The sequence below is a fragment of the Panthera onca genome, chromosome A3 (genome assembly GCF_046562875.1).
Source record: "Panthera onca isolate mPanOnc1 chromosome A3, mPanOnc1 haplotype 2, whole genome shotgun sequence".
Taxonomy (NCBI): Eukaryota; Metazoa; Chordata; class Mammalia; order Carnivora; family Felidae; genus Panthera; species Panthera onca.
In genome coordinates this window covers 54,307,048-54,318,180 of record NC_138341.1, presented here as the reverse complement: position 1 = coordinate 54,318,180, position 11,133 = coordinate 54,307,048, and the positions used below count along the sequence as shown (strand labels likewise).

Genomic DNA, 11,133 nt, shown 5'->3' with positions numbered 1-11,133 from the left:
GACTGTGGCGTTAGCTGGTTTCCCGTATCTGTGGAAGTTCGTCGGGTGGGCACGATCACCCCCACTTCCCAAGTGCAATCAAGCCAGACACACACAAAACAAGCGTTCATGTGCGAGAGAAGCGTGTTGATCACAGCAAACGGTCATTCCTAGATGAGGTTATTAACTTACGGGTACATTTCCACACCCAGAAACACTTTTTTCTGCTGCTGGTGTACAGTGTTATATGTTTTCCTTCCACCTAATGTGTGAAGTCAAATGCGTTTGTCGGGAATGAGAAAATGCAGAGAAAATGCACAACAGCATTCCTTTTTTCACCGGAACTGCACAGGGCCAAGTATGACCCATGGTGACTCTATGAAAAGATCTACAGTCCTTAGGAAGGGCAATATCCACTATGCATTACAGACAAACTGTAAATGGTTTTGCCACAACACTTCTGGGCTTTATAGGCTGTTGATGGGTCCAGTAAGAAGTAATATGTAAAATTCCATTCTGTGAAAATCTGTTTTCCTTGAAGAATATAGATTTCAAAGAATAGCAAAACATTTACTCACAGTGCTGGGAAAAGTATTTACCATGAATTCCTTGGGTCAAAAATTACACACAGGGAAAGAATGAAGCATTTCGAGGCTGATTCTTGGGGGAATCGCTAACTTAACATTGTTTCTGCTTATAGAGTAATTGGACTAATTACAAATGGATTTGTCCAACTGGGTCTCTACATTGCTGGTCAGTGAAAGCAAAGAATATGGTCAGGAGGAAGCACCTAGTTTGGGGAATGAAAAACCCCCATTAAACACTGCCTCCGCTCACTGGCAGGCAGTCACAGTCCCTCACAGCCTGACAATATTTGCCTGTTGTGGAAAAATGACAATGTCAGCCCAGGAAATGACATGACAATGTATTGGTTAAATGTTTTCTGGAACACCTACACTATTCAGTTAGAACTGTACTATTTGCAAATGAGTAAATATGCCAAGGGGCTCACAGCATGCCTACCAGACGCAAATATACACAGTTATGGCAAGCTTATTACAAGTCCTCTTAAAGTAACAGGAAATGTTGATGCAAAAAAGACGGATGAAAATACAGGCCGTAAATTGTAAAGGAGCCATACTCCGAGGAAGGTATTATTTGAAAAGCACAGAAGACTATTTTATCCAAGAGGGAATCACAAACATTAAAAATAAAATATTTGGTATTCTACACTATATTACAAAAATAAATATATCCATCAATAAATAGTAAGAAGCCTAGAAACTTTTACAGGAATATTTTGGTTGTGGGCTGTCAAAATCCCTCTGCTACAATCCTCCTCAAGAATCATTTAGGTGTCAACTTCAGTGATGATAATTCTTCCATAATAAAAAAGACTGGCGCAGGATGCAGCCAAGGTCTGTGACCAGCAAGGACGTTAGTGACCTCTACCTCCCGAGGATCTGACAATTTCATGGCTTCGTATTAGCGTAGGGATATAGGAGAGGTGAGACACATTGCAAGAGGCCTGATGGGGGTCCCTATTTAAGGTTTGTGCCTTTGCATTTCTCGATGAGAAAAAAAAAATGCAACTAGCAACGTTTGAATAACCAACATGTGACTTGCTCTACTCTTTTTCCATAGTGAAGAAGCAAATCATAGAAATGCATGATTACGTCTGGCCTGTAGTAAAAGGACAAACATCTGGGATACACAGCCTAATCACTGACAACCTAGACGTTCACATCTCTTTAACAGAAGAGTGTGCTTGCCACAAGATTTCCCCCCAAACCTGGCTGAGTCAGCAGAGGGCGTGAAGGAAACAGGCCCTGGCACATCTTAGTGTTCTACCATCAGCACTCTAATAGCAGCGGGGTGTAGGGCCTGTTCACGTGGCTCCTGAGAGCAGCCTGCTGAGTTTTCAGGAATTTTGCAAGCCGTTTGACATCACACTGGTAGCTTGAAATAGGCTACAGTGAGTTACACCTTTGAAACCTACAAATCAGGATTGCTGGTTGCAAAGCATTCACCAGCACGTCACTGTCTTATATATTTTAGACATAAAGAAAATGTTGCTGGATTTTTATCTAACCAGAAATATCTTGTTCAGCTGAGATTTTACTGTATGTCTATCATAGACAGTGTCCTTTAGAAAAGAGAAGCAGTACCATAGAGTAAGTGAGGATAGAGTGTGTACCGTGGATATAAAGGATGCACTGTGTCCCTCTGAGGGCTCTAAGTGTCACTATCCAAAGCCAGTTACCCATGTGCGCGCGCGCACTCACACGCGCGCGCGCGCGCGCGCACACACACACACACACACACACGCACACATGCACGCCACTTTATATGGAAGCTCTTTCATAAACGAATGATCTGAGTTGCGTGGCCAACTCAAATTGTCAATCACTGTATACTCACTGAAGGTCAAAATTCCACTTTTCTGGGGCAGTGATTTCCCAGAATCTGCCCTCTGGACATCAGTGGACAATGGATATACAGAGCAGAGGTCCAAATCGGACAAAATGTCCTTCTAGCTTCCCTTACCTCTATTTTCTAGTGCAATTTGAATTTATCACCCCAAGAGGTTTGTGAAAGGGAGGCTGCTGGTTTCCCATGGTAAAAAAAAAAATGCAAGACTTCTTAAGGAAGCATTCAATGGGGTGAGTGGGGGACAACGTACTGGAAACCATATTCCTAGAAGTGTGAACCTTCAGTGTCGGCTTCCTGGAGGAGTCAAAACAATTTGAGACCTATACTGCTCTCGTTCTTCCTGCACAAAGCCCATGATATCACATGGATGGTGGTGCTGGGAGGAGCTAAGATCAGAGCCTCAGTGTCCCTCCATGTAGCCAACTGCTGGCGAGCCCATTGGACCATCTGTATCAGGAACACTTCCCCATTACCTTAGCCCTGGCCAGTTCCAAACTGGGAGACTGCAGGATGGGAGAGTTGGGAAGCCTACCAGGGGGCAAACCTGATTTCAGAATTGAGACTTAGCTCTTGAGTCATTAGCTTGTGTGTCTCTTTATGAATCCATTTATTTAGGTGTATCTGTTTGGACCCTGGTTTTCTTTTTTCTTATACTTAAGTATTCTTCATGAAAAAACCTTTCATAAAGAATACTTATTAGAGTAAAATCAAGTTAAATCTTGGGAGGAAATCTAGAAATTAGAGCACTAACCCCACTCACCCTGACAGCAAATGCTTTCGGGTGTTCCCTCCCAACCCCACAGCAAGGGCAATAAAGGCCAATGAAGACAGGAGAAACAAGAATGACAGAAGGATATGAGACGCTGGGACAAGAAAAGAAAGAAGGAAGGAGAGGGGTGGAAAGAAGCAAAAGCAGGGGTGCAGAGGCAAGGGAGAAATAGTAAGAATTAAAGAAAAATATTAAGAAGAGTCCAACAAACGGATCCCTTCTGATTTTCCTCCTCTTGGTCTTGGGTAATTTTATTTTGTCCAAAAGATTTAAATCTCCAGTTAAAACTGCTTATAATTTTACAAACACATCCTAGGTTAGCATCTATACCCTTTTCTCTCTTCTCCTGCGAGCACCGTCCCACCTCCTCTACCCTCTGCAGCAGTAAAGGCCAACACACATGGCCTTGCTGTCCTGTTATCTCAGGAACATCCTGAAGTTCCCTCTTTGTTTTTTCTTTCTTTTTTTTTTTTCTTGACCAGGCGCTGCCCTCTAGAGCGCAGTGGTGTTCCAGGGACTCATTCTTTGGTAATGTAGCTTAAGGCCACTGCCTCTTGAAGCCCTTTGATTTCTGTATCAGATAACCCCTCTCCTTAAACAGGCAGCACCCTTTACCTGGTCCTGTTGCCCTGAGCAATGGCACAAACTCAACTGATAAAAGCTAATCTACATTTCCGGGCGCCTGGGTGGTTCAGTCAGTTAAGCCTCCGACTCTTGGTTTCAGCTTAGGTCATAATCTCACAGTTTTGTGAGTTCTAGCCCCACATCGGGCTGTGTGCTGATCATGCAGAGCCTACTTGGGATTCTCTTTCTCTCTCTCTCTCCCTCTATCTCTCTCTGCCCCTCCCTTACTCACACTGTCTCTATCTCTCTCAAAATAAATAAATAAACTTTAAAAAAGTTAAAAAAAAAAAGCTACACCTACATTTCCAATAGTATTTAGGAAATGTCATACTTCATAGGATGGTCAAATTCCTGGTGCAAATTATCTTGACATAAATCCTACTCAGAGAAGAGTTGACTGAGAATATACCATCAGTTTTTAATATATACACATTTGATTGAGTCATGCATATGTGTGAGTATAATCTACCTCTATAGAACCAGGAGAATTTTGTAAGTTTATCTCTGTACACATATACATACACGAGTATCTATCACTGACACTCTATTTCTGCTTAGGGCCTGTTGTTTTCAAATTGACATAGAGGACAATTAGTGTGGCTTGCCACTTGCTATTGGAAATGGCATTGACAAGAAATGGCAAGTCCAAAGAAAAACATATTGGAAGGGATGATATTGTATTAGCAAAACATGCATTTCCTACAACAAACTGACCTGCCCATTTCCCTAAGGCAGCAAGCCTCTATCATCTGTACACTCTTATTAAATAATCTCATTAAATAGGAACACAAAATATACACATTTACAGTTATTAAATTAGCACAGGACTCCTCTTCTATCTACAGCCACATTCAGAGACTGCCATGCCTTCATATTTGAACTTGTAGGTGACCACGCCTTTGTCTAAGTAGAGGATGGAGATGGGCTCTAGCTTGGTGGGCACACAGCAGGCTTTGGAAGCCTTTTGGGAATTCTTGAGGTGGACCAGGGCCTGGATAATCGCATGCTTTGTGGGTGTGAGATGCTCTGCAAGGGGGTAGTTGCAAACCCCACGGCATTCATAGGCTTCATATCCAGGTGGGGCGATGATCCAAGAGTCCCAGCCAATCTCCTTGAAATCGATGTAGAGCGGGGTCCTCTTGCAGTAGTTTCCTTTAGCATTCCTTCTGATGCGGGCAGTGGAGTCATAGATGATGTTTGACCTCATTTGCAGCAAAGCTTCTTCTCCGGGTCCGCTGGAATAACTGTCCATGCCCAAGTTGTCAAACTCCAGAAGTTGCTCATGGGCGATCATTTCATTCAGTTCTTCTGTCCGCTCCTTCTCGCTGCTTTGGTCATCAGAAAACACGACAAGCAAAGGGACATGCTTATTCCTGGCACTGGTGTCTATTTCCAGTTGTCCCCTGCCAGCATCGTCAACTCCGTCGTGTCTACTCTCAATGTGGACCTCCAGCTGGTGGGTGGATGAACCTGACTTTTGCCAACGTCTAATGGCCTCAGTGACATCGAAAGTCTCCCACTCACTGTTGGTTCCATAGATCTCCCCTGACACCAAGACCAGCATGCTTCTTTCACCCTCACTGTCCCCTCTGCTCTCTAGTACCTCAAAAATGGTAATTTTTCGGTCTACTCCATCATAGATCATGCGATCTCTTTGCACCAGCGTGTACAACCTCAGTTCAGCCATGATAACCTCTTCATGGTGAGGAATGGACACATTGAAGAGGAGAGGGTATTTTCGGAGCCCATTAAAACTGGCTGGCTGGGAAAACAGATCTGAAAAAAAAAGACAAAAATCAGAATTGCTGTATGTCACTGAGAAAAACAGATGCTTATTTATGTGATAAAAGGGCCTGTCTGCACGAGAAGCTTGACACTGAGAAATCAATGAGAACAAACACAATGTTAACATTCTCTGACAGAAAACACTGAAAGGTCAGTGGTAGAATACTAAGCTGACTTTCGCGGCCAAGGCTAAGATGGAAAATGGCTGCCTGATGAATGGGACACCGCTCTCCTGGCCTTGCTTGCGTAGCTTATCAGCCACAGAATGACAGAGCTGGGAGGAAGCCTGGAGACTGTGCAGGCAAGCCCCCAGTTATTCCAACCAGTGAGGAGCCGTCAAATTGGACATGGGGTGGTTGTTCTTTCTTGGAAGTTTTTCAGAGATGAGGACTTCATGGCTTTTCACATGTGCATTTGTAATGGGTGGAGATTGCCCACATGGTTGGCTGAGCATTAAAAGACCTCCAGCTATATTGGGGGTTGGCAAACTATAGCCCATGGGCCATATTGGGCTCTACCTCTGGAAATAAAGCTTCATGGGTACATAGCCTGACCCGTTTATTTCTGTGTGGTCAGTGGCTACTATTGTACTACAATGGCAGAATTGTGACAACAACATGGCCCCCAAAACCTAAAATATTTACTATCTGTCTGGCCCTTTACAGAAATATTTTGTTGACTTCTGCTCTAGACGCCAAAATCTGACAAGGTAACCAGACAGCCAAATACCAAGGGGGTCACAGTGGATGAATTTTGGGTGTGTGGTTGTCAACAAGGAGGAATGGGAGGAAAGGAAACTTGGGATAGAAGTCTTCTATCCCAAGGGTAGTCTTCTACCCTTAGCAAACATCACGGAGTTTGGTACATAAGAATCACTCGGAATGTTTATGAAACAAATTTTTAAAAGTCCTTTAGTCTCAGAAGCATGCCTCCAAATGTTAGCATGTTGACTTCCTATCTGAGAATTTTACGGGAGCCCAAAGCCTCTGTACACTTGCCCCCAGGAAATACATGATTACAAAATGTCCCTGAAGGCATTTGTCAACCAGCAAAGGGTTCCGTGAAACCAGGGTACTAAGGACCCACCAATGGAGGGGTTCTCTATCACCTCTGGCAGTTTTCCCAACTCTGTAACCAATTCCTGATTTTAGTGTGGTCCTTGTTCCAGATTGTACCCTTTAATATTCTTATTTCACTTTGTAATATTTTTTTTAGTACTTAATATCTCTTTTAGTTCTGTCCTAAGCAACAACATTCATGAAATGAGGGCATTGAGGTGATAGCCATGTGGACTTTTTTCTGATCCACGTTAATGAAAATATATAATAAGGTCTCATAATTTACAGCTTTCTCTGGGTACCACTAAAATCATCTCAAACACCAACAGTGGGAAATACTGGTCAAAGGAATGAATTTGAATTCTCTAACATGACTCTTAAAAGCAGCTATAACCAGGCCTTAACCTCCTGATCGACGTATAGCTGCCATTCATCCCCTACAGTACATGGAACATTGTAATTGGCCAACTGATATTTGTTGAAAGTTTAAATCATAAAAATTCCTATCGAAAGGAGACTGAGGGGTGCCTGGGTGGCTCAGTCAGTTAAACGCCCAACTCTTGATTTCAGCTCAGGTCATGATCTCATGGTTTGTGAGTTCAAGTCCCACATCGGGCTCTGCACTGACAGTGAGGATCCTGCTTGGCATTCTCTCCCTCTCTCTCTGTTCCTCTCCCACTGTGCTTGCTCTCTCTCTCTCTTTCTCGCTTTCTCTCTCTCTCTCTCAAAATATATGAATAAATAAAAACTTAAAAAAAATAAAGTAGGCTGATATCTTCACCATTTGCCAAAACATTCCTTTGCCTTGTTGTGTATTGCACCTTTGGAGATGTTCCTCTGACTCTTGGAAAGTCTTCTCCCCTTTTGGGTGTGTGGCCCTTCCTCGTGGGCCCCTCTTCTCATCCCTATCTAGAAGTTCACTCCCTTCTGGGTCCCTTGAATATTTACTCTCTGTCTCTCCTTTGAGCTTTGCCATTTATATCCTTCCATTTCAGGTTTCTTTTTATGAATGGGTCTTCCCAACTAGATCATGACCAAGCTGGCAGGTACTGTGCCTTAAACTCCTTCTGTGCCTCTATGCTACCATGATGCCTTAAACAGAGGCAACACTTTCAAAATATTGATTAGTTGATGATTGTGAACATCAGATCAAACTGATTTATGGGCATGGCATATGTTCTTAATACATCAAGTAACTTGGGAGTTGTCCCTCTTATAAGAATAGAGAGACTTGACTCTCCTTGGACAGGGAACATGAGAAGATCAAAAATAGGAAGGTAGACAGGTTGCTCCATCCATGACAAAAGTGCAGGATAAAAGCTTATGGTGGTGGGTGGAAGAAATTCCAAAGGAGCACAAGGAAACTTTGGGTGGTGATGAATATGTTCATGATCTTGATTGTGGTCATGGTTTCAGCGGATGTTTATATATGTCAAAACCTGTCAAATTATATACTTCAAATATGTGCAGTTTATTGTATATCTATTATACTTCAATAAAGCCATTAAAAAAATAAGTTCGCAGAGCATGTACAAATATACTAAGTAGTGGATGGAGGTGTTGCATTCTAGGCAAGGGAACTGACGTTAGTTGAGCATATTGTAACGTGCCAGGTGTTTTGAAAGCATTGTTTTATTTAGTACTTACAATGACTCTTTATTGCTATTGTGCTCATTTTACACCAGAACAAATCAAGCCTCAATGCAGAGGACTGACTTCCCCAAAACGATGAAGTGAGGTCAGCAGTGGTAGGAATTAAAGTCATGGTTTTTTTCTACCTTAGAGGTGTGCTTGTTTTCCCCTGATTAGTTAGATTTGGAGGAGGTTTTTTTGTTTTGTTTTGTGGGGATGGAGGGGTTGGTCTTTGTCTCCTAGGCAGCTGCACTGTGCAGACCCAAAGAGTCAAAGGAGGGACAGTTAACAGCCACTAGGGCTAGCCCAGTGCACACTCCACCTGCAGACTGGCAGAGGACGCCACAGCCGAGATCCACTCCGGCTTTCGCTGGTGTCCAGTGATCAGATGCTCTGTAAACTCCACTTCCTGACCTGCCTCACGCAAATCCTCCACGGAAGAAGCGAGAACTGAAGCACTCCTGTTTTCCCAGGGGATGTGAACACTTTCCCACCTGCACTCTCAGCCAGGCACCCAGGGCTCAGTGCTCGGAAACACTAGGAAGGTTTCCCATGGAAGGAAGCTATTTATTTTCAATCCAGACTCACCCCCAAAAGGAATCTGTAACTTCAGTTTGCCATTTCCATTATGTTACTAAATGTTACTAAGTAACATTTCCAATGTGTTACTAAATATCTGAAATTTGGGCAGTTACCTAAATTTTAAAGGCAAACGATATCTTTAGCACTGAGGAACACCCACTCCCCGTTTGCTCCAGTGCCTAGAATTTAAGGAATTCATTCGTAATATCTGACGTTTATTCAGCAATTCATAGTAAATGCAGTGCTTTCTTACTCAGAACCTCTTTGAAATAGCTCAATTATGTTACATAGGTATATTATACCCAATTTACAGATGAGTAAATTGAGGCCCAGAGAAATTAAACTAATTATCTCTAGCTACTAAGTCAAGCGTATCTCAAAATTCCAAATCCTAAGCTATTGCTTTGCTATTGCCTTTCTGCTTTTAAGAACGTCTGGTCAATATCAATCAAAACCCTCTTTTCTACCTGGTCAATGATTATGGTAAATATTAAAGAATTCATTTCTTTGGATCTACAGCTTTTACCATACATATGCCTACTAGTACCATATTAACTAAAAGATTAACTTGCTAGGTCATTAGATTTAGTCACTGAATAAAGCTGGGGGAGATACCATAGGTTTCCTACTGATATTTAAAACTTGCACATTACTATTCATAAAGACATTGAAATAAGCTGGATCATTAACTGGGTCATACATTATTCCTGGGCATTATAAACAGTGATTCAAGGATAAACATGTCACACAAACACACCAAAACTTTAGGAAGAACCTCTAAAACATACATTTTCAGCCTGTCTGAATATTTCTTCAATAAGGTCAGAAAATAGAAACTCATTCAAAGTTCGAAAGAAGCACAAATCACAACTTTTGGGTGTTGTCTGTTTTCATCATTTACATTCCAAGCAGAAGTTCATGCATTTTTGAGTCAATCAAAAGACAAACGGAAATTGAGACGTAGCTGGAAAATGACACGCACAAGTATAGTGGTCGACCAACATAATTTTTTTATCACTTACTGTTCAAACTTAAAAAAATTTTAACAACCCAATCATGAAGTCAAAATGGCTTTGGATTAAAAGATATTCTTTAGTACCTTTTAATAACATTTGGGAAATGACCATGAAAATGGTATAGACCCAAAATGTGAATTGTTTTTGAGTATCTATGTACATACACCCTTATACAGAGGCATTCACCCTTATCTATATTATTCCCACACATTGTAAATTTACTTATCCGCCTCTTGAAAAAAAAATCCAAGCAGAATCTATCAATAATATGTAAACTTACCTTCATTTTTGAAGCTCCTAATGATGTTGGCAGATGGCATGGAGGTCCGATCTGTTGCAAACTTGTTGTAGAGCTCCAGCATGTACTCTGGTGGGTCAACCTTGGCTGAATCCTGCGAAGGGATGTCGGAGAGGTTCAGTGTCTTGAGGAATTCATTCTTCATGCTCTGCAGCAATGTGTTAAAGTCGACACCATCTTGCTCTGAGAAGACATCATCGAAGAGGGGCATATCTTCTTCCAGAGGCGACTGCTCCAGACTCATGATGGGGCTGCCAGAAACTGAGTGAACCACCAGGCAGACGAGAGTGCACAGTTGCAGGGCCAGAGAACCCATGACTCTGCTCAAGCCCCCAGGCCAACCCGGGAAGGTTTAGCTCTCCTGGGCTCTAAGTGGCAGTTTTATCTTGTAGCGCGTTAATGTCTCGTGTCACTGGAGACAAGTTTGGAAACTCTTCCCCTCTCTCTCCCTCCCCCTACCACTCTTCCTCTCCCCTCAAAAGTCAGGTTGCAGTAATTGGATAACAAAATCCCCTATAGGGGCCTAGCCTTTCTTATCTCCCTAGTGTAAACTTGTGCACCAGATTTTGTTTCTATCTCGCGATCCTTTTTTCTTTTAATGAGCATTTTGTAAACATTTCCACATTCTGACACTGGCGAAGAGATAGGACAATTTTCTCTTCACAGAAGCTCTGCTTCTCTTCCTTTCAATCCACTTCCTTTTGGCAGGAATGTCTAAGTTCTGCTTTTATGCGGTTCACTTTCACACATGCCTAGAATAGATACTAAGAATCAACACAATACACATCAGTGGCAACACGTATTAATTCAAGTGATAGGGCTTCCGTCCTCACATCAACATTTCTGAAGTCAGATCAAATATCCAGCATCTCTAAGTTAAGCTAATAGATATAAATGAATTTATATAAATTTTTAGAAGCTTACATTTTTAGAAACAGGGAAGTATAAACTTTGTGG

The 11,133-nt window shown here is 42.1% G+C and overlaps 1 protein-coding gene across 1 annotated transcript; it reads right to left on the bottom strand.

The window, feature by feature from the left end:
• Positions 1-2,280: 2,280 nt before the first annotated feature.
• BMP10 (bone morphogenetic protein 10) lies at positions 2,281-10,605 on the bottom strand. Its single transcript, XM_060659520.3, has 2 exons — positions 10,159-10,605; positions 2,281-5,581 (listed from the first exon to the last, which is right to left on the bottom strand). Exons 1-2 carry the CDS (start codon positions 10,490-10,492, stop codon positions 4,641-4,643), a joined length of 1,275 nt encoding a protein of 424 aa, XP_060515503.1. The 5' UTR covers positions 10,493-10,605; the 3' UTR covers positions 2,281-4,640.
• Between the last annotated feature and the right edge of the window lie 528 nt (positions 10,606-11,133).

What these genes read in the sequence shown, in the direction of transcription:
- BMP10 (XM_060659520.3), bottom strand. Translation starts at nt 10,492, where the DNA reads ATGGGTTCTCTGGCCCTGCAACTGTGCACTCTCGTCTGCCTGGTGGTT. An exon ending in TAGGAGCTTCAAAAATGAAG is followed by an intron (nt 5,582 to 10,158) that starts GTAAGTTTACAT and finishes TTTTTTTTTCAG; the next exon opens with ATCTGTTTTCCCAGCCAGCC.